This window comes from Meles meles, chromosome 13, assembly GCF_922984935.1.
Source record: "Meles meles chromosome 13, mMelMel3.1 paternal haplotype, whole genome shotgun sequence".
NCBI classification, from domain to species: Eukaryota; Metazoa; Chordata; class Mammalia; order Carnivora; family Mustelidae; genus Meles; species Meles meles.
In genome coordinates, this window is record NC_060078.1 from 34503287 (window position 1) to 34526737 (window position 23451).

Below are 23451 nucleotides of genomic sequence, written 5' to 3' on the forward strand. Positions count from 1 at the left end.
TTGCTTTCATCTTTTTATTGACAGTATAGCCAGATTAGAGAAAGGATTTGCTGGATTCAAATTAATAAATACAATAATTTAATTGTAAAAGGAAACAGTCTACTTGGAAGTTATAGCAGAAATTGCTAGAGACAATGGACTCTTGGCATATAATCTGCTTTTTTATATATAAGAGAAGGTAGCACAGAAATAAAATTGGACAGTCCAGATATACATGGTTGAGATTAGGGATTCTGCAGAAAGAAAAGCAAATATCTGATTGTCCTTTTGAGATATGACATTAAAAGACATTAAAAATTAAAGCAATTAGACTGGGTTATTAACCTTAGGCAAAGGAAATAAATATTTGGCAACATCTTGATTTTAGCTGCCAAGCTGATTTGGTTACCCAAGAAATTTTGAATTTGCAAAAAGTGCCATTTCCTATTAGATGAAAGGCGGGCTGGGTACCCTAGGCAGGCAAAGGTAAGAAGGCTGCTGTCTGGGGGCGCCTGGGTGGCTCAGTGGCTTGGGCTGCTGCCTTCGGCTCAGGTCATGATCTCGGGGTCCTGGGATCGAGTCCCGCATCGGGCTCTCTGCTCAGCAGGGAGCCTGCTTCCCTCTCTCTCTCTCTCTGCCTGCCTCTCTACTTGTGATCTCTCTCTGTCAAATAAACAAATAAAAAATTAAAAAAAAAAAGCTTAAAAAAAAAAGAAGGCTGCTGTCTGGTGGGCTCTCTGTAGCAGCAGCGACCACTAGCCCTTGACAGCAGAATGGGATGAATTTAAGGGCCATTCTTAGCATTACATGGAAAAAGGAGTTATATGCCAAGACGAAAGAAGAGAATGGAGTCGGTCATAAGAAGAAAACGAAGAACATAAGCAAGAACAAGTGGGAACCATGAAGAACAAGCACTTGTATCTCTCAGCCTTTCTCCATTCTTCGTGTCTAATGAGGCAAAACGACTGGGCAAGGACTTCAAAGCCAGTGAAGGTGAGTGAAAGGATACAACCCTAGACTGACTTCCCAACCAAGATGATGGTTTTATCAGTGTTTCTGAGGATCTTGTTACTGCCTCAGTATCATGTACTTCCAAGTACTTGGTCAGTACAGTGGAGATGTTCAAATAACAATTATGACAAGTTTCAGGAAGGAACCTATTGGCCACTGTAGCCTTGGGAAGCACAGACTATGAAAAGAGAGCTCCCCCTGAAGACAAGAGATGCGGGTAAATCCAAGACCTTAAGAACAACAATAAAAAAGATAAAAGTGTAAAAAAAAAAAGTGAAGACAGTGAAGCAGGCACATTGTCTTGCTTTTGCTGAACGAGGGCTTGAGGCCTTTAGGCTAACAATGGTTAAAGTGGTGTAGATAAGCTTTATAAAACATGAAGGTGGCAAAGTTCACTTAAGTTTTGCTTTGATGCTTTAATTTGCTTCAAATTTCAAATGCTTGTGCTTGCAATAATTTCCTAAAAGCAGAAGTAGTATTCCCTTTTATTGCCTTAATAAAGCATTCGCCCCTTTGATACAAATGATACTGACTATATTACCTAAGGGCTGAACTAGTGGCACAAAACGGAGATGGTACTTCCTGCAGCAAGGTCCCTGTAAATCAAAATCTGAGCTTTACGTAAAAATCTTATTTATAAAAAATACAAGACCAAGTACAGTGAGAATGGAGCCTGGAGCCATGGGGCTCCCTGCCTGGGCCAGTGGAAGTGGCTTTTGCTACAGTGCTTGCTTAATGGCACAAGTGAAAAGCTGAATAAGGCAAACACTTGAAGAGGCAGTTTTTTGTAAACTTCTTGGGGTGGGGGGAACTTCCTCTGTTGGGACAGATGCTGATTTGGGACGGCTAAGATCAGTTGTGACGCTGGGCTGCACTTGTGATACATCATATTACAGATGGAGACAGCTCCTGCTGAGATCAGTTCACTTGTTTTAGGGGAGAGGTTATCACTGCAGCCTCTTGCCTTTACTGTTGTTACAATGTGGAGCCTCCAGCTGAGCCCCCCCCCACCCCCCAGGAGGCAATCACCTCCAGAATCTTCCTAACTGAAAAGATAAAAAAAATAAGCTAAGTCATTCAAAGTTTCCTTAGCTTAAACCTCTTCAGAACCCTACACTGATTACTAAGCAACTTCGTTAGCTGTGTGTAGCTCAACAGGAATGCTTGGACTAGAATATGGATTCCCACCCACTTGGTACCTAATAGTAATAAACTATAATGACACTAGGAAAACAAACAGATCTTGAGGAATTTTGGCCTCTTCTCATGTTCTCACTTGGAACTTTCCAGCTTTCGTGACATATTTGACTCCTTTAAATGGCTTATATTTCTCCCCATACATGTCCAAGCGGTTCACTTTTAAGCCTGTGTCAAAAAGAACAGGTAAGGAAAGGAATAAATTATTTTCCTGGCCACAGCAACTAGCAATTACTTGTTTAGCAATGAACACTACCCAGTAAATCTGACATTAACCCAGTGTCCCTTCTACCATTTGGAAGCAATCTCCCTTCTACTATTTATGTGTTATAGCACTGTTGGGGGATGTTTTTAGTTTAGTTCCCATGTGGGCCAGGGATGTCTTTGAAGGACAGTCCTTCCTGTGAGTATGAATGACTCCTTCCTTCGTGCTTGGATGAGGAGGGTATGGTGGAAGAAAGCTGTGTGAAATAAGGAGCTCTGCAAAATCATCATACCTGAGAGGATGGCGCCACAGCCCAGGGTGACAGGCAAATAAGCTGTTGTTCTTTCTAAAGAGGGAACGCTCCCACCCTTTGAAGCTCCTGAGAGTTGACTTTAGCAGAACTCAGTTCACCCTTAAACACAAGTCAAAACTTGTTCTTACCAGAAATAGCAAGCTGCTGGATCTTGAACTGTATGTTGAGACTTGGATTCTCTTCTGGCTTGGGTGCTCCAGACTGTAAATTTACCAGTCCTTTAAGACTTGGGAGCTTTTGAGGGGTAATTTTTCCCACATCCCATGTTAGTACCTTAAAAAGACATAAAAAACAAATACAATCTGAACCATTTACTATAAGCACAAATGATCAAAGGCACCATAAACTTCTGTACAGAATGAAGTACAGTGTCTTGGAAACAAGAGACCCGGGATCTTCAAGGGATTTTACACAAATCAGTTCTGTGACTCCAAATGGCAAGGGCAGAGAACCAACATTTGTAGAGCATCTACTTACTTTTGGATATAGCACTGTGCTTAGCACTATTCATTCGTTATCTCAAAGAGGCCTGTGATGTAACTTTTGTCTTCTTCTTACAAAGAAACTGAGGCTCAGTGGTCAAATGACCTGCACAAGGTCACACAGCTAGATTAGAGGCAAGGTTGGGATTCGAACCTGATCTGATTTCAAATGTTCTTTCTACTATACCACCTTCATTGTAAGTCTCTGGGCCTCAGTTTACTTTGCTGTAACATGAGAATATGGAACCTAAATTGGTGTTTTTTAGACTTTTTAGCTTTCTTTGGTCAAGTAAAATCTTTAGTGCAGAAGCTCAGTACTAGTCAAGAAAGTGAAACTATTAGAGTTGAAGCCAAGGTGAAGGGTCAGGGATCTGGAGCTCTGCCTTCATTTCTCAGCTCTGGGTAATCTCTAGGGAGATTCTTCAAATCCTTAGGACAGGATTAAATGACCTTTAACATTCAATGATTTTATTTAAAAATATGCCTTTTCGCTTATCAGGCAGTTCCATGTCTCTGCGGTTGAAAAGAATCATACTTTTTACCCAAGCAGAAAGCTGAGAGGAAACCATCTTTTACAATTTTTCTGGAAACCCATTGCTGGAGGCACATTTATTTTACATGGTGAGAAGCAGCTTTCCTAGCCAGCATCCCCTATGGAAGAGTATGAACAGTGCTTTTTAATTAAAAAGAAAGTTCATAATGATCAATTACTACAGAAAATTTAACAATTAGGAGACTACAATACTAACTTCTTACATCCAGATACTGTTTTTCTCTTTCTAAAAAGGTTTTTACATCTTCTTCATCAGCGAGTATGTCTCTAGATTACCAGCGGATGAGGAAAGGCACACTCTGAAGGATAACAGAATGAGTCTTACTTTTCGGTTCATCTTAGCAGCAGATGCGGTATGCCCTCCACAGCCAGGGGCGAGAGCACAGCACAGTATGCTCTCCAGGTCTTGTTAGGAACTTTAAACCCTTCCTTCTGCCCTCCCTGCCATCATAAAATAAAGACTGCAGAAACATTTGCTCACTCTTGATTAGAGGGAGCTGTACCTTGGTAACTGGATCAAATGTATAGCTGCCTTGTGTTGGCGTCAGGTTCATATTCAGCACAACTTTCGGCATGTGAACCGTTACCGTGATTCCTTCAATAGTTTTCCCCATATTCTGCTTTGGTCCAATCGTAATATCAAATCTACCGCAAGAACTGTTCTCCTTAAAGCTGATGCTATGTTTCACATACACCGGTATTGCCACTAGACTGAAAAGAGAAAGACAGATACAACCACAAACATAATTAATGGTGTGACACAGCTCTTGAGGGAACTGGTAACCTCAGTCCAGAGTATCCTACTCTAACTCTGACTCCACTATAGGGCCATACACCCCCTAGAACTGGAGACTCAGAATTCACTGGTACTTACCAGAGGGTAGAAGTACCACCACACGAGGAATCACACAATTTCTGAGCAATAAGTATGCACATTAAGATAGGAATCAAGACAATATAAACAGGGTTGCCTGGGTGGCTCAGTTGTTAAGCGTCTGCCTTCGGCTCAGGTCATGATCCCAGGGTCCCAGGATTGAGTCCCGCATTAGGCTCCCTGCTCAGCAGGAAGCCTGCTTCTCCCTCTCCCACTCCCCCTGCTTGTGTTCCCTCTCTCACTGTGTCTCTGTCAAATAAATAAATAAAAATATTAAAAAAAAAAGATAGTATAAACAACAGGGGCAAACAGTCCTCGTTTGAAGAAATTAAGATCCCACAGAAAAGATAATTTTAAATTATCCTAAACAAAATAGTCCCTATGTGGTTGGAGCCAAGAAATAATTCCTCTGCTTTTGGTTCCCATCTGAAATACCTTCTGATATTTTCAAGGGACAAACTATTTACAACCCATAATGCCAATTCATTTAAACCTTAGTACACAAAAGGGTGACCTGAAGCCAGTTAGTTGGGAGATAGCCTAGAAAGCTGGAGCTCCTTCTGTCAGCTCTGACGTCTACAGACCACAGTAAAATTATGGCATGGGTTCCAGGTTTTGCACAGCTAATGCAAAGTCAAAAATTCTTGCTTGTTCTTAGGTACATGTTTTACTAGTCTCTTTTACTACTACTTTATATTCTCATATTTAAGGTATACTGATTATTTCAGATACTTATTTTCACCAGTTCTTCCTAGGTTTCCTGGTGAGCTAAAGGGGGCAGTGATGAATTCAAGTCTCCAACTGTTAAAATGAAAAAGGTAAGGTGACCACCCATCACACAGATACATGATAGCAGATTTCTAGCTGATACATCATCATACTTTTGTGAGCTGACACGATATGATATGAGCCGGAAATTTCCATCTGGAGGAATGAAGGACAAAACTCTTTCAGATTCCCAGCGCTTAAACCGGATGCAGGGGTGGAAGCTGACATCATCTAGAAGCCGTGGGTTCTGCCAGGAAAACAAGACGGCAATATTCACAGAATGCATGGAATATGGCAACTCTACTTAGATATTTGGAGAAATTAAATACTCCCTAAGGATAAAACAGTCATGTTAAGAGTTTGTTACTATGACCACAGTAACATAAACTTAATGGTTTCATAAGGCTTTCAAATATATCTATTTTTTTAAGATTTATTTGAGAGACAGAAAGAGAGAATGCGTGTGTGAGGGGGAAGGGGCAGAGGGAGAGGGAGAGAGAAAATCCTCAAGCACACTCCCCACCAAGCATGTAGGCTGATGTGAAGCTCGATCCCAGGACCCTGAGATCATGACCTGAGCCTGAATCAAGAGCTGGCTGCTTAACTGACTGAGCCACCCAGGAGCCCCACAAATATTTTATATGTGGGACAGGACAAGTTAGCATCAGAACTCCGTTCTCTTTTCTTAGTAGTGTATCATGCTGAGTCTAAAATAATGCAAAAGATCAATGACCTTTCATACCAGCAAAGCAAATAATAATTCAATAAGTGAGACTACAGATTTGTGAAAGCCAGCCAGCTGTTTAAGCCTCTCCTAACACACCCAGGAGACCTCTCCTCAGCCTTCTATAAAGGCCATGCTCATTACCTAAGCCACTGTCTTGCGAAGCTGGCTAAGAATATTTCAGAGATAGGTGATGCCTGGGTGGCTCAGTCAGTTGAGTGGCTGATTCTTGATTTTGGCTCACATCATGATCTCAGGATTGTGAGATCGAGCCCCACGTCGGGCTCTTGGCTCAGCATGGAGTCTGCTTGAGACCCTCTCTTTTTCTTCCTCTACCCTTCCCTCTGCTCACGCTCAAGTGTGCGCTCTTTCTCTCTCTCTCTAAATAAATCAATCTTAGAATATTTCTGAGATAATCCTATAATCTAAGATACAAACATCTCTCAGTATTTATCATTTCATTTAGTACTCCATATACAGTAGGGATGCAAAGAGCTATGGGACAGGAGAACAAAACTTACCATGAAAGAAAGAGAAAGGTCAGGCATTCCAGATAGCTTAATGCAAGCATCAATGACCCCCTGAATTTCTGCAAAGACTGTAGATCCTGAAGAAGGAAAGAAAGTGATAATGTCATTGGACTCTGAGTCTTTACTAGAGCAATCACTGTATCTGAAGTAATGGAGACACCTTCTGGGTGTCAGACATAATGAAACTTGCACATCTACTAACAATTTAGTGGACAGGGGATCCATTACATTGGTTATGGCAGCTTCTTCACTAAGTACCATGGCCCACACCTAACTCTGGTAGGACTGTGGTAATTCTAAGGAATGTCAAAACTGCCTCTGTCTTTGTGGAGTCAACCTTGTAAGACTGCTGGATATGAAATTAAAATATTTTGGGGGTGCCTGGGTGGCTCAGTCAGTTAAGTCTTTGACTCTTGGTTTCAGCTCAGGTCATGATCTCAGGGTCATGAGATCGAGCCCTGCCTTGGGCTCCACGCTGAGTGTAGAGCCTGCTTAAGATTCTCTCTCCCGGGACTCCTGGGTGGCTCAGTGGGTTAAGCCGCTGCCTTCGGAGTCCCATATCGGGCTCCTTGCGCAGCAGGGAGCCTGCTTCTCTCTCCGCCTCTGCCTGCCTCTCTGCCTGCTTATGTGCTCTCTCTCTCTTCCTCTCTAACAAACAAATAAATAAATAAAATCTTAAAAAAAAAAGATTCTCTCTCTCACCCTCTGCCTCTGCCCTCTCCCCCAACTCTTTCCCTCTTAGAAAAAAAAAGTGTTTGAAGTTAAAATATATATATTTTTTTAAAGATTTTATTTATTTATTTGACAGAGAGAGATCACAAGTAGGCAGAGAGGCAGGCAGAGAGAGTGAGAGGGAAGCAGGCTCCCTGCCGAGCAGAGAGCCCGATGCGGGACTCGATCCCAGGACCCTGAGATCATGACCTGAGCCGAAGGCAGCGGCTTAAACCACTGAGCCACCCAGGCGCCCCAAAGTTAAAATATTTTTTGATGGAATTTAAAAATAAGGAACATTTCTCATTGAAATGGACTAAGCTGTTAACTTTTATGAAATAGGAGCCATTATTCCGTAATAGTATAGCTATTACTCGTATGATAGAATTTTATAATGAAAAGGGCACCCACTGAAGAAAAGATACTGGCTATTAATTCACGATAGCTCATTTTCATACACCAACTAGCTGTGTGACCTTAAGCAGATTACTAAATCCTTCTAAGCCTCAGTTTCCTTAGGTATAAAATGTGAGGGTTGGACTAGATGTTTTTAATAAAATTTTATGATTCTAATACAGTACTGCTGTTTTGTCTGGGGTCTTTATTACAAGTACTGCATATACAGTGGTAGCAAAAGTATGGTGCATGGCAGATAAACAATAAATGCAGAAAAAATGGGAGGAGGGAGAGGCATACAGGGTAATAGCTAGTTTAAAGTGAGGCAGCATGTGATCTGATTCACAAAGGTTTGGCAGATCTCAGCTAGTGGTTATGAAAATTATATGCAACCTCTGGGCAAAATAAACAGATTTTTAAGCCATTAGGAAATGAATGCCTTTCTGCTGAAACCATACTACCAAGGGATTTCAATTTTCTATTCAGCATATGTCAGCTCAACTGTTTTCCCAAATAAGACCACATGCATGCAATTACCTGATTTATCTATAATTGCATCTATTTCTTCAATGACATCAAAATAGGCTTCATTGTTTGTGTACTTTACCCCTGCCCGGCGCCATGGGATGTTGGACAGCTGCCCAGTGGGGAGTGTGTCCCCAACATTACTACTGCCTAGAAAACCGGAAGAAGAGAAAGCAAGGGTAATGCATAAAATGGTGATCTGGAAACCTATTAACAGGGGTGCCTGGCTGGCTCAGTTGGTAGAGTGTGCGACCCTTGACCTGTGGATCATGAGTTTTAGCCCCACATTGGGTATATAGTTACTTTAAAAATGAAAAAATAAAAGCTATTAACAGGGGAAAAAAAAAAAGAATGCTATAGCTGCTTCCTTAATGTCTGGGTTTTTCTTCATTGAAGTTGTGGATAGTTTCCAGAACAGTTGGAGATATAGCCATACCAGTATGATCAAATTTCTAGAAGACAGAAATAGGCCACGTGGTCCTCTATGTGCCAAACTAGGTTAAACTCATTTACTTATCTTTTGCTTCCTGTGTGTTAACAGTAACCTAACCTAATTCCAGTGGCTCAACAACAAATCTCGTCCTGCTGCCACTGATGAAGAAAAGAGGCTAGTTGTTTTAAAACCTGCTGATAAAATGCCTCCACTGAGAATACGGAGTGCTAAGTAGGCCCTTTGGTATTCAGCTTAAATTCTACATGACATGCTGCCAAGCAGGCCTCAGCGGAGTAAATGGATGAAGAACACACTCTGGCCTTTTCCCATTTTAAGGTCAGCACACCCAAATGGCTGCAATATGGCTAATGTTTAATATCTGGCTAATTTACTGGTAAATTGACATACGTCTGAAAATAAGTCTGGCTGTCCAAAACATAACCTTGAGCTGTGACATATTTAACATTTTGGTTAATTTACATTTCTAACTCAAAAGTAGTACAAGCTTAGTAATAACACATGGAAAATTCAGAAAAGGGGCTAAAAAGAATCTAGCTTCCTATTACCAAAATACAACTACCATTAACATTTTGGTATATTTCTTTAAATATTTCCCTCATAAATAAGTTGCACTTATTTTTTTCTATTTTGGTAAGTTTTCTTTTTTTCCGACTGCACCTTAAAATAGAGTAGCAATCATACCATATATAAAACTTTACAGTCTAATTATGATTGGTGTTTGTTTCTCCAAACCTTTAGCTTCCCAGAATTTTCTAAAAGCACTGCTTTCACCTTCCTGTTCAAACTTACAATGTTTCCACACTGGCTTTATGATAAAAACTAAATATTTAGCCTACTATTCAAGAACTTCCTCAACTTAACTCTTAAGTTTTAGATCTCATTACTCAGCTAAAAAAACAGCTCTGTTCCTGCTAAATGAATTCATACAATTCAATGTTTTTCATTTTGTATGTGTTTTTTCTCATATAGTTCCATCTATAAAATGCTGTTATTCCTTCCGCTCTCCCTAAATTCTGCTGATTCTCTAGGGCCCTGTACTTGGGCCAAGCACCACAATTCATTTACTGAACCATTCTCTTTAATTCCATAATGCACTGCCTTAATAACCTATATATTTTCATTCTATATTTTAGTAACTATGAAATACATGTTTATTTTAGAAATTAGAAAGTATAAAGCAAAAAAAAAAAAAAAAAGTACATAGTTCCTTAGCTGGAGATGGTCATTATTGAAAACATCTTAGAATTTTTTGTCTGTATGAATATTTATATGTAATTAAGAGAAATTTTTTAGTTTTGCAGATTTTTTGGTAAATTTTATTTTTTTTCCACTTAATACTATATTATGTGTACTTTCTAGTGGCACTGTATTGTTCATAAAGTATGGAATTGCCTTTTATAATCTTATATTATTTACATACTTAAATATTTTCCCCCCAATCTCCCATCCGGAGTGTAACTTTTAGGCACATACACTCCATCTTATCTTTCCTTGAATTTCTCCCAGTGCTCAGCCTTATACAGAAGATGAATAAAAGCTTTTTCATAGGCCTCTCTTGTCCCATTTTTTAGGTCAATACACTTGGAAAGTGGTTTAAATGGTAGAAAGTGTAGCTGGTGTGGCATGTAACATTTGACAGTTATCTTTCTCTAGAAGACTTCGGTACTCTCAAAAAATACTGTCATCTGGCTGTACCTAATTTCTAGCTATACTCAAAAAGCAAACAAAAATTAGAAACTTGTAACACAAGTACAAGGCTCACAATGCATGAAATCTCACAAATAGATTAATTTCCTGTCTCTTTTTGGTTTAGTAAATCTTCTACATGTATAAAAGAAAGACTTGGAGGAGACAATATGTCCTCTGTGGCAGAGAGTCTTAAATTTTCTATTTCCCAGTAATTTGGGGATAGCAACAGCTTTATACTGGGTAGCCAGTTTTATACTGGTATTTATTAATTTTTATTTTTCTCCCAGCTTGTATTGAGAGACCACTGACATATAACATGGTGTTAAGTTTAAGGTGTACAACATGTTGATTTGATACACTTATATACTATAAGGATTACCGAGTATAGTGTTAGTTAACATCTTCATCACATTACATAAACTAATACTAATTTAAATAGTAAAATGGCAGTCTAAAAATAGATTAGATGTTCTAAGTAGCCTCACATAAAGGCTTTCCTTTTATAGCTTCACTATATTGGCTTCCTTAGGATTAGCTGGGAAAATTTATTCAGTCTTATTATTTAGTGTTAAGTAATAGTAATAATGTTTTTGTGGTCTTTAATAAGAGTAATAATCAAGTTTTCTATATCATTTAAGATCTAGTTTCCTCATGAAAGAAATACACATTTTAACAATACCACTAACTTTAACTCTGACCAAATTGGACTACCTCAGTATCTGCAAGATCATAAGCAACAAGGAGTTGTTTATAAAGTTTTAATTGCTCAGTTCCAAATGCAGCATGTTTTCACGTTACCTGTAATAGAGTTGACGACAGAACGGAGAATTGTTGGTGGTTTAATCAGTTCTTTCAAAATATTAGACTCGGTAGCCAGTGGAAATCCATTGTCTAACATTTCTTCCAAGAGCTCATATACAATGACCACATTATCCTTAATTGCAGCTTCCGAACACTCACCAAAGTAGTCCTTAACAAAATGTACATAATATTGCACAATGGAATGCATGAAGAAAGGCTTTCTAAACACTCTGTTCAGAAGGATAAACTTACAGTGGCATAATTCATTGACTAAGATGTTGAAAATATGTCATTCAGAGTGAAAAAAAGCTCGATAGTTCTAGTCCTCAATATTTTCTTAATATTTTTAGACTGAACTGAATTCCTATTACATATTAATCCAGAGAGGACGTTGAAACATTAAACTAGGATGTGAACTATAAACTTAATTTGTCCTGATTAGGTACCCCCAAAACACAGGTATGTTTTCAATTATTTGGTACACTTAGCAAGATAATAAAATGTAAATATTAGAAGATTATATAACCAATAAAAATCCTGGGACCATTCAAGGAACTGTATGTAGAGGGCTTTACAGTTTCCTGATGACATAATCTGTAAGACATATAAATATGGCTTCCATGACCATGAGATTACTGGGGTCTACTGAAACAGTGAATGGAGTAGCCATGTGCACTGCTGTGTACCCTACAAAAAAAGGGTTCATGAATTTATGCTTAGTTGAAAAGAAGAGAGACAGAAGACACATCAAAAGCTGGATAATTAAAGAATATGATTAGGTGTCCCACACCCAACTAATTTGAGTAATTTAAGTTCAAAAGAGTTGATGAATAACCAACCTGAAAAGTGTCAGCAACTCGATGTAGGAACTCAATTACAAAGAGAGGGGGCACTTCAGTCTGTATGACAGACACAAAGAAGAGTTTGTCCCTGTATATACTGATGAGGTAGTGATGAGGTGTTGAAATGACAGGTGGTACATTTTCAACATCAGCAGCTTTCTCTTGAGCTTCAAAGAAATAATCACAGACAGACTGGCTCACAACACTCTTCCAGTGCTTCTCCAGAAATATGTCACCGGAACAGTTTATGAGAAATAGACTGTGGATCATTTTCTGGGGGGAAAGAAGTTGAAATTTAGTGTACATCAAAAAGCATCCTTGTTTTATTCTGACATCAAAACCAGAGAAAGGCGTCAGAAGAAACTATAGACCAGTATCACTTAAGAATAGCTGTAAAAATCCTTGACAAAATACTAACAAACTGAATCCAGCACCATATAAAGATTATACACCAATGGGATTTGTTCCAAGAATGGAAGATTGGTTCAACATATGAAAATCAATCAATATAACATACAATCTACACAAAAGACAAAAAAAAATAATGATTTCAAAACATGCAGGAAAATCATTTGATAAAATCTAGCACCTGTTTACAAGAAAAGCAAACTAGAAAAAGAAATATCCTAACCTCAAGAGAACAGAGCATCTGTGAAAAATCCCATAACTAACATCATATTTAATGACTACAGATTAAAAGCTTTCCCCTTAATATCAAGAATAAACAATGGTGTTCACTCTCATCATTTTTATTCAGGATAGTACTAGAGATTCTAGCCAGGGCAACAGGCAAGAAAATGAAACAAAAGGCTTCCAAAATGGAAATGAAGAAATAAAACTACCTCAATTTGCAGATGTTAAAATCTTGTCTATGTAAAGTCCTAAGGAACACACACACACACACACACACACACACATGCTCACATGCACAAAATCATAGCTAATAAACAGATTCAGCAAGGTTGCAGGATATAAGATTAATACTTTTAAAAACCAATGGTATTTCTACACATTAGTAATAAATAATCTGAAAATGAAATTGAGAAAACAATTCCAATTACAAGAGCATCAAGAAGATCAAAATATTTAGGACTAAATTGAACACAAGAGCAAGTACACTGAATAGTATTAGAGCATCATTAATATAGAACAGTACAGAGCATTATTAGCATACATTGAGTAGTACAGATCATCACTGCAAGAAATTAGAAATTAAAAATATCTAAAACATGGGAAGACATTTTACATTCATGGATTAGAGAACTTAGTATCATTAAGATAGCAATACCCTCCAAATTGGCTTAAGAGTCAATGTAATCCCTACTATAATGCCAGCTGCCCTTTTTTGGGGGTGGGGGGGAGAACTAACAGGATGGTCCTAAAATTCATATGGAAATGAAAGTGACCAAGGATAGCCACAACAATCTTGAAAAAAAAATCTGGAGGACTCATACTTCCAGATTTCAAAACCTGCTACTACAAATATACTATGTGGTACTGGCAGAACAGTCATACAGATCAATGGAATAGAATGGAGAATACTGAAATTAACCTTTATACATATATGGTCATTGATTTTTGATAAAATTACCAAGACCATTCAGTGGGAGAGAGAATAGTCTTTCAGCAAATGGTGCTGGGACAACTAGATCCCCACATGCAAAAGAACGAATGTGGACCTCTACTTATGCCATATACAAAAATTAACTCAAGATGTATCAAGACCTAAATATAGGAGCTGAAACTATTAAAAACTCTTAAAAAAAGGTATCTATTAAGTCCTCATGACTTTGGATTAGGTAATTTTTTAAGATGACACCAAAAGCACAAGCAACAAAAGAAACAGATAACCTGGACTTGTATCAGAATTTAAAACTTTTGTATTCTGAAGGGCATTATCAAGAAAATAAAAAGACTCCCACAGAATGAGAGAATAATTGCAAACACATATTTTATAAGGGACTACTATCCAGAATATAAAGAGAACACTTAATAAAAAGACAACATAATACAAAAAATGGGCAAAGAATTTCAAAACATTATAGAAGATATACACACAATGATCAATAAGCACAAGGAAAGGTGCTCAATATCTTTTCAAATGTAAATAAAAATCTCAATGGGGTAATATTTCATATCCATTAGGCTAGATATAATTAAGATGCAGACAATAACAAGTATTGACAAGAATGTGGAGAAGCTAGAACACTCATACATTGTTGACAGAAATGTAAAATGGTACAGACTCTGTGGAAAACAGTGAGTTCTTCAAAAAGTTAAAGGTTAAGAGTTACTTCCTATACCTAGGAGTAGAATTAATCAGCAATTCTACTCCTAGGTATAAAACTAAGAGAACTGGAAATGCATGTTCATACAAAAACTTGTATATAAACGTGCCTAGCAGCATTACTCAGAATAGTCAGAAAGTGGAGACAACTCAAATGTCTATCAACTGATGAATGGGTAAATAATTTTCTAACAATGAAAGATTATTCAGCCATAAAAAGGAATGAATCATGAAAACATTATGCTTGGTAAAAGAAGCCAGACACAAAAGCTCACATATTGTATGATTTCATTTTATAAAATGTTCAGAATAAGTAAATCTACAGAGACAGAAATTAGGTTAGTAGTTGCCAGGGGTTGGGTGGGAGGGAACAATGTGGAGTTAGTGGTTATGGGTTTGCCATTTCTTTTTAAGGTGATAAACACCTGGAATTAGAGATAATGGTTGTGCAACTTTGTGAATATACTAAAAACTACTAAACGGTATGCTTTAAAATGATGAGTTCCGTAGCATGTGAATTATATTTCACTTAAAAATATTCTTAATAGTGCTCGCTTCGGTAGCACATATACTAAAAAAAAAATATTCTTAATAACTGTGACACATGAATCTACTTCCAGGTGGATTAAACATAAAATGTGTACAATTATGCACCAAAAATATGTATAAAAATATACTGTTATAGTGAAAACCTGGAACTCAGATATTTATTTTTTTTTATTTTTATTTATTTATTTTTTCAGTGTAACAGTATTTATTGTTTTTGCACAACACTCAGTGCTCCATGCAATACGTGCCCTCCCTATTACCTACCACCTGGTTCCCCCAACCTCCCACCCCCCCCGCCCCTTCAAGACCCTCAGGTTCTTTTTCACAGTCCGTAGTCTCTCATGGTTCACCTAACTCAGATATTTATTAATAGTACAATAGAAAAATAAACTATAGTGTACTATGAAAATGAATTATTATACAGCAATGAAAACAAGCTACTGCTACATGAAGCAGATATGGATGAAACTTACAAACACAATACTGAACAAACAAAACCAAATACAAAATGATACATACAGTATGATTCTATTTCTATGATATTCTAGAACAGACAAAACTAATCTATGGTTTGAGAAATCAAATGCTATCTTTTATGGAGAGTGGGGACAGTGACTAAGAGGGGCATGGGGGATATTTTCTAAGGTGCTTGTAATGTTTTATTTCTTGTTCAAGATGATAGTTACAAGTTGTATTCATTTTGTGGTAATTCATTCGGTTTTACATTGTGACATGTAATTTTCTGAGTGTTAACTATATTTCAAATAAAAACTTTATTATCCTTGCAAATGGGGGACAGTAGAAAACGATTTAATTACCTTAAGGTGTTCCCTTCTTTTATATAGATAACATCACTTACCAGGTGTTTAGCCTAGTGGTCCAGTAATTCAAAATTATGTATTGTGTAAGTATAGTTCAACTATAAAACATTTAAAATGAATACATATAGCTTCTCTGATGAAGATAAATTCCAAAGAGGAAAGGAAGACTTTACAGAATGGATTCATTCAGTTCAGAAAACAATGACACCAACCTGACCAGTTCTTTTGAGAGCAAGTCATTTATTTTATGAAAGCAGCTGACATTTAAGGACTATCTGGTGATGATTTCCCCTTCCTGTTTGGCACATGTTCAGAAGTTTTTACATAAATTACTAATTACTAAGTAATTACTAATTACTAAGATGTGTTTTAGTAATTACTGTATTAATAACTATGAATGCTGTTAACATTTTTAGGTTCTTGTTCATTAGAAACAAACAATGTTTCTTTGTTCAAAGCCATCTCTATTGAGCCAAGCAATCACTGCCAGTTGGCAGCAATAAACCCTTAGGCTTTGGACCTACTAAATTTTTCTAGATTAATATTGAAACTTGTTAAATTTTTCTTCTTTATCTAGTCAGATGCTTTAACAGGTTTGCTTTGTGTCAGCCTTATATTTCTATTTGAGTGTTAAGGAGAGTCACTAGAATACAGACTTGTGTATAGAAGTTACTGACTTTAACTATAACCTTTGTTGATACACTTAAAAAAAAAAAGAAACAGGAACAGCCAATGATAAGATCTGCAACTAAATTTATATTATGACACATTTTCTTAAAATAAAATCTTCATCTAAAATATGAAGTATAGCTGAAAGGAGAACACTGTAACCTACTCAGAGACTCAGATTTGAGCACTTGAAATGAGCCAGCGATGGAATACGGTATTCTTTACAAAATTAAATTTTTAGCTCTATTCCAAGTTTTTTACTCACTAAGAATAAATAAATTAATAATATCTAAAAGGTACTGAGTACTTACTGTGGGCCAGGCACTATGCTAGGCACTTCCCTACATTATCTCACTGAATCTTCACGACTCAATGTTATAAATATTGCACTTACCCCTGTTTTACAGAATAGATCATGAAGTCTGAGAATTGTTAAATCAGATCACACAATAAGTATAAGAGCTAGGGTTCAAACCCAGGTCTGGGTGAGTTTTGGGCTCCTGGAGACTAATTTTAAGTACATACATTATTATTAGGAACATACTCTAATGCTGCACTGTGCAACAGAATTTCCTGCAATGATGGATATGTCTTCTATCTTCTCTGTCCAATATAGTATCCACTAGTCATAGGTGGCCACTGAACACTTGACACATGGCTAATGCAATGGATGTACTGAAGTTTTAATTTTCACTAATTTAAATGTAGATAACTACATGTAGCTGGTGGTTACCATACAGGACTGAGCAACAAATATGCTCTTTGAGTTTACAATTTAAGAAGAGCTGAAGGATGGGCTTCTTAATGTAGTTAGAAGCCAAAATGTGTTCTAATAAATTATTTAGAGCAGACATTATATTTAAAAGAGCTGACAAAAGTTATCTTCTTAAACCATTCATCCCATAGAAGGTATAGTTCGTATGGATCTGTGGAACTTTGCTGCCACAGTATTCCCTAGAAGTCACTTGTTCTTGCAGCAAGTGACTTCACAGTTCCTTTATTTTGGAGGCCAGGTTCCTATTCATCCTCTTAAACTGGTGAAAAATTCTTTCCAGGAAGTTTGCACCAAAGTTGTTTTTGTTGGCAATAGTTCTAATCTCTGAAGAATACAGCAAGTTAAACCCGCCATCTGGATTTGTTTCCTTAGGGCTCAGATGAAAGCATAACACTTGTAGCTCTCAACAGTGCTTAGCTTTAAAACCCACCTTACCCTTTTATTGTGAGAAAAGACAGCTTGTTTCTTCTATTCCTTTATGATCAAGAGCCTAATGCATAAAACAATCAAATAAATGTCACATGTTGCAGTGTAAATTAGCCTGTTTCTTTAGTTGCTTATCCTTTTAATAGCTGCAGTTACTCCTTTCATCATTCTGATAAACTTTCCGGGAAAGCTACACACTCACTGCAACCACAACCATCTTTTTGTTTTTAGTGACTTTTGAATCAGAAAACAGAATGCTACCAGCTTATGTTAAAGCCATGTGAGAAAGTTCCATCGGAATTCTGCATCTTAAATATTTCATAAATCCTCCCTACCCAATGTTGAACAACCTGATGATTCATAAACAATGCAATTATAGTACAAATGGTCCCTGACTTACAATTTGACTTAAGACTTTTCTACTTTATAATTGTGCAAAAGTGATATGCATCCATTAGAATCCACACATTCAATTTCAAATTTTGATTTTTCTGGGAGAATGATATAATACTCTCGAGATGGTGGGCAGAGGCAGCAAGACGCAACTCCCAGTCAGCCACCTGATCACCAGAGTAAACAGCAAATACACTTAAAACCATTCTGTTCTTCACTTCAGTTTTCAACAAATTACACAAGATATTCAACACTTAACTATAAAATAAACTTTGTGTTATGTAATTTTGCCGAACTGTGGGCTAATGTTACGTGTCCGGAGCACATTTAAGGTAGGCTAGGCTAAGCTATGAGGCTCAGTAGGTCTAGGTATATTAAATGCATCTTTGACTTACAGTATTTTCAGGACATAACCTCAGCATAAGTCGAGGAAGATCACTAGTCAAAATGTCCTTGGAATAATGTTTCCAAAATAAAATGTATTCCTTTTACATAAAACGGAACAGAGGAATAGAAGGAAGGGCCTATGGGCAAGGTAAGAGAATGAGACTAGGGAACAATCTAGCTTCTCTGATTCTCAGACAGTATTTTGACCATTTATTCATTCAACAAGTAGTTTTATGTTTTATATATGGTAAGTAATGGGGATAGAAAGGTGAACAAAGTCTCTGAACTCAGTTTAAAGTTCACCAAAGAAGGCAAACAACTTAATACAGTAAGAAGCAATTCCTGTTATGACGGGGGAAATACAGTGTCCTTCAAAATTCCACAAATCTTTGCGGTGACAGAGAACACAAGTAAAGAAATCCAGTATAAATTTAGCAATTTTAGGAGATGAAGGGAAGTGGCGAGATGAGCCTGGGAAGGAGATAAACGGAGACTGGTTCACTTAATTCTCACTGCAGTTTTTCATGGTTTTAAGCAGGGAACTCATGAAATCTGATTTACAGTTTTAAGAGAAATTGTACTGTGGAAATTGAATAACGGGACATCAGTTCAGAGATAAATTATAGTAATGGCCTGGACTACAGTATTGACAGCAGGGATGGATAAAATAAAAAGATAAGAGAACTGTTTAGGCTTGAGCAGATTAGGTGGATTTGGGGGCTGGAGATGAGAAGAAAAATGAGGCACTTAGCCCTGGTCCTGTATATTGACCCAATTCTGGATATATTTGACCCAAATGGATATATTCAAAAGACTATTATATATGTAGGTCTAGTGCTACAAAGAGAAGCTGAGTTGGAGACACACTTAGGAGTAAACATGACTTTTTGTTAACGGGAATTATAGCTACAAGGAGAAAAAAAACTACAAAGAGAGAATGTACATACTAAGAAGACAGCTATGGAAAGAACTCCAACACCCAAATAGCAAGTGGGTTAAGGAAGTAGGCCTTAAAAAAAAGCTGAGAACATGTGGCCAAGAGCAATAAAAAAGGGTGGGGAGTAACAATTTTTAGTAACCAATGTGTGTTAATGTGTTTCCAGAAGAATGGAATACTAAACATTTTAAATGGCACAAAGAGATCAAGCTACAAGAAGAACTGAACAAAAAAAGAACTGAAAATGTCTGTTTTTTGTTTTGTTTCATTTTGTTTTTTAAATTACCTGCTAAGGGCTTTTTTAGACTCCCCTTCAATCACATCCTCCCCCACAAAATTTTAATATTACATAATATATATCTGTATATCTCCTTATGCACTATATATATACTGTTTTATAAAGATTATGATTTTTTCTTTTTTGCACCTCACGAAGCAATTTTTGTCCCTATTGAGAATTTATGATTTTGTTTTGTTGTTGTTTTGTTTTAATTTGACAGACAGAGAGAGAGATCACAAGTAGGCAGAGAGGCAGGCAGAGAGAGGGGGAAGCAAGCTCCCTGCTGAGCAGAGAGCCCGATGCGGGGCTCGATCCCAGGACCCTGAGATCTCGACCTGAACTGAAGGCAGAGGCTTAACCCACTGAGCCACCCAGGTGCCCCAGAGAATTTGATTTAACACACAGAGGACATTGGTGATCTTAGCAAAGGTAGTTTTAGCGATAGTTCAGTGGAATACGGGAACAAGACAGGCTGAAATGGGCTAAGAAATAAATAACAAGAAGTGGGAAAATTAGAGATAAGGAGAGTAGAGGATACATACAAGAACTCTAGCTGTGAAGAGGATGAAAAGACATGAAAATAAATGGTAGTATTTCACACAATTAAGGAAGAGTATTTCTAATTGCTGAAGGAAAAGTGTGAGTAGAAGGGGAAAGGAGGATAATGTAGGAGAGGAAATAATTGAGAAAAAAAAGAAGATACTGATAGGGTAAGCAAGGATGGTACTGGGAGACTAGATGAAAGGATATGCCTTCATTAGTAAGGGACACTTTTTCTCCTTTTTATTTTTTAGATCTTATTTATTTATTTGAGAGGGAGGGAGTGTGAGATAGCACAAGCATGGGAGAGGGATAAGAATAGGGAGAGGAAGAAATGGGTGTGGGGGTTCTATCCCAGGACCCTGGGATGAGGACTCAGGCTGAAGGCAGCCACTTAACTGACTGAGCCACCTAGGGACCCCTGGACACTTTTCCTCTTTAAACGAAAGGGAAGAAGGTTTGTACATTTGGCTGTAGGAAGATGATTGCTTCCAATTTCTCTGTGTAACAGGAGAGATCATTTGTAGAGGGATAGAGAATTCCTCTTCTCTATAAAAGCCATTTGCCACTCATGCATTGAGATATTACTGGGCTGCTTAAAAAAATATCTATTCTGCAGGGAACTCCAACAGCATATTATGGTGAATGTTTAGAAATATTGTAAAAATCCTAAGATTTAGTAAGAAAAACTAACCTTACTGCAAAGAGAGCTTCCCTACCAAAGATATGTAAATTTCAGTTAATTCCTCATTCACCTTATTCCCCAGCTTTTCCTATGGTCTTATTTGAAAGTGTCCTCCTTTCTCTCCAAAACTAATCCTTCCATTTGTAGTTTTGATCCCACCCCATTCTCTCTTTTTGCGTCTTATCTCCACTTTCTTGAATCTTTAATCTTACACATTGGTTGCTTGCTTTCTGCCCCAAAACACAATGTGTCTTGTATTTTTATTTAAAACAAACCCCAATCCTCTTAGGGACTTGACATCCTCAATTATCTTTTGCTTCCTGCTCCAAATGATGAAGGATTAGTTTACACTTGCAGTTTCTCCTAACAGTTACTAACTGTATTAAAGCCTAATGGCCTAATGACTTCCTAATTATCAAATCCAGCTTCCTAGCCTCAGACTTCAACTTGCTCCTTTGGCCCTTGCAGCATTTCATGTCATTGGTAACTTTCCCAAACCAAACCCAAACAAATACTTCTTACCTTATTACGTGAAATATCACCTGATTTGGTTCTCACCTTGAAAGTTTCTTTTCGGCTTACTTCTCAACCTTCCCCCCGACCCCCCCCCCCCCTTTTAATCTTTCTACCATCCACACCTAAGCCACGGTTTCAAACTGGATATATCGCAAGTTCCACAAAATTCCTCCTCCTCATGTAAGGTCTCCTAATTTTATTGGCACCACCTTCTTAATCATATAGGCTATAAACTTCAACTTCGGGCACAATCGAAATCCAACAAATCCAACCGGCCACAGAGGTCATCACTTTTCAATACTCCGTTTAGATTCCTGTCACCTTTCCTGAAGAACTGCAACGTCCTCCTCACGGTATTCCCTACCCCAAGCTCATTCAGGCGCCACCCTCTAACGGGACATCTGTTCAGGTCAGTCAGGGGTTTTGTCTTCCAAATCAGAAGCCTGGAGCTGACGTCCAAGTTGTTGGAACTCCAGCTCACCGTGGGTGACAAGATCTTTTTCCCGCGCCGAAGCACGGAGAGGGACCCCAATAAATCTGAACCTCTTGGGCCTGGGACCCGAGAAGGCCAGGCTGCAGGTGCACCTCTCCCTTCCGGCCCCGACGGCAAGAAAGCCCGGAAGGCCGAGAGAGAGGCGCGGTCAGCATCGGAGACTCTCCCGCAGCTCAGACTAAAGTCCGGAGCCCCAGCTATTCAGCCAGCTCCCCAGTTTTCGAGCTGTTCCCTGTCCGCAGTCTCCCCGCCTCCCCCCACACTCACCCCGACACCCGGGCCAGCCACTGATTCGGCGCCAGGTCCACTCCGGACCCTGGCGGAGGCAGATAAGGCCGCGAGGACCCCGCAGCTGGGTTGCCCAATAGATTGCCTGCCTAACAGCTTCAAAGAAACCAACTGGGGCTACAGTACTGCAAATATTAAATAAGCGGAAAGACGTTGCATGAGAAGAAAGATGTTTCGTGAGGTTTAGGATCTAAATCTTCTAGATCACCCAGAACCTAGAAGAAAGGCAGGTTTCGCACTATGTGGACTCAGGCGCTCGTACGCAGCCTAACTCAGTCTGGGGTCCCCCTATGCCGGGTGGGCGGGGCCAGAAAGGGGCTGGGCCAATGGCTGTGGAAAGGAGAGACACCGAGTGGAGAGAGTCAGGAGAGGCGGGGTTCGGGCACAAGAAGGCGGTGATAAGGGGAGGAGGTGGGGTCAAAGAGCAGAAGGGGTGGGGCGCAAACCGGAGCCTAAGTGGGGTGGGAGCACGAAGATGTCTGCGGTCGAGGAGGAGCCGAAGCCCAAAAAGCTGAAGGTGGAGGCGCCCCGAGCGCTGAGGTGAGCGCTACTCGACGTCGGGTGGAGGGTGACGGCGCCCGTAGCTAACCAGGGCCCACGTGGGGTTGCGCGGGTCTGCCAGCGAATGGTGTTCTCGCTGCCGGCGTGGGGCCAACGCGCAAGGACCGGCTGCTCCGGGAGCTGTCCGCAAGGCTGTGACCTTTCGTCCCGCGCCAGCCCAGTTTGGTCGAATAGCTGCCTGCTCCGGAGCGGTTCCGGCTGCTCTTGGCCAATCAGAACGCCGGCTTGGGGAGAACCTAGCCGCCTATGGGCAGGCTCGGGGCGCCACGTGGGAGCTTTCTCCTGGCTGGGCTGGTGTGACCCTGGAGGACCAGACCCGACCAGAGCAGAGTTCACTGCTGCCACCTTCTATTCCCTGGGGCGGGGGGCGGTTAACGAGGAGGAGGCCCTGCGACTGTTCTATCGTGGGGCGAAGACAAAATTCTTGGGGATTTTTCGTAAAGGGCGCCTTGACCTTCCTTTTGTACATTTTCTGAAAGTTGACACCTTTGAAGACCCTCTGCAGGGACCCAGATACTCCGCCTCCGAGGCTTTGCGGGGGCGGAATTTGGCTGAACAGATAGGAAATGTTGATTTTTCTTTTGTTCTTTGGACTTTTTGGCAGCAGTTGAAACAGTTCTGCCCCTAACACCGACTTGCCTCACGTGTGATTTTGCAACTTACAAAAATTGTTTGTGAAAGCATTCTCTCCTAATAAGTGTAATGTACAACATGCACAGTCCTGGATGATTTTGAAATGTTTATTGGAAGACATTGATTTTTCTATCTAAAAATAGACATAAATTGATTT

At 39.0% G+C, this 23451-nt stretch overlaps 2 protein-coding genes across 8 annotated transcripts in view; one reads left to right on the plus strand and one right to left on the minus strand.

Moving 5' to 3' along the window:
• On the minus strand, positions 1 to 22234 carry AP3M1 (adaptor related protein complex 3 subunit mu 1). 5 transcript variants are annotated; one of them, XM_046026656.1, is made up of 9 exons: positions 22080 to 22234; positions 12052 to 12327; positions 11210 to 11381; positions 8281 to 8418; positions 6628 to 6713; positions 5496 to 5629; positions 4244 to 4451; positions 2834 to 2978; positions 1 to 2355 (listed from the first exon to the last, which is right to left on the minus strand). In XM_046026656.1, the coding sequence occupies exons 2-9, from the start codon at positions 12322 to 12324 to the stop codon at positions 2255 to 2257; spliced, it is 1257 nt and encodes a 418-aa protein (XP_045882612.1). In that variant the 5' UTR covers positions 12325 to 12327; positions 22080 to 22234; the 3' UTR covers positions 1 to 2254. The 5 variants fall into 5 exon arrangements, with proteins under 5 accessions (XP_045882612.1, XP_045882613.1, XP_045882616.1 ...); XM_046026657.1 differs by lacking the exon at positions 22080 to 22234 and adding an exon at positions 21801 to 22032; XM_046026660.1 differs by lacking the exon at positions 22080 to 22234 and adding an exon at positions 21684 to 21996.
• Positions 22235 to 22506: 272 nt separating this feature from the next.
• The window catches only part of ADK (adenosine kinase), a 538475-nt gene continuing 537530 nt past the window's right edge, over positions 22507 to 23451 (plus strand). Inside the window, exon 1 of one of the 3 annotated variants that reach the window (XM_046026661.1) lies at positions 22507 to 22640. In XM_046026661.1, the coding sequence (XP_045882617.1) occupies positions 22576 to 22640 (65 nt within the window). In that variant the 5' untranslated portion in view covers positions 22507 to 22575. The remainder of the gene's footprint in view (positions 22641 to 23451) is intronic. The other 2 variants (XM_046026665.1, XM_046026664.1) reach the window with 2 other exon arrangements.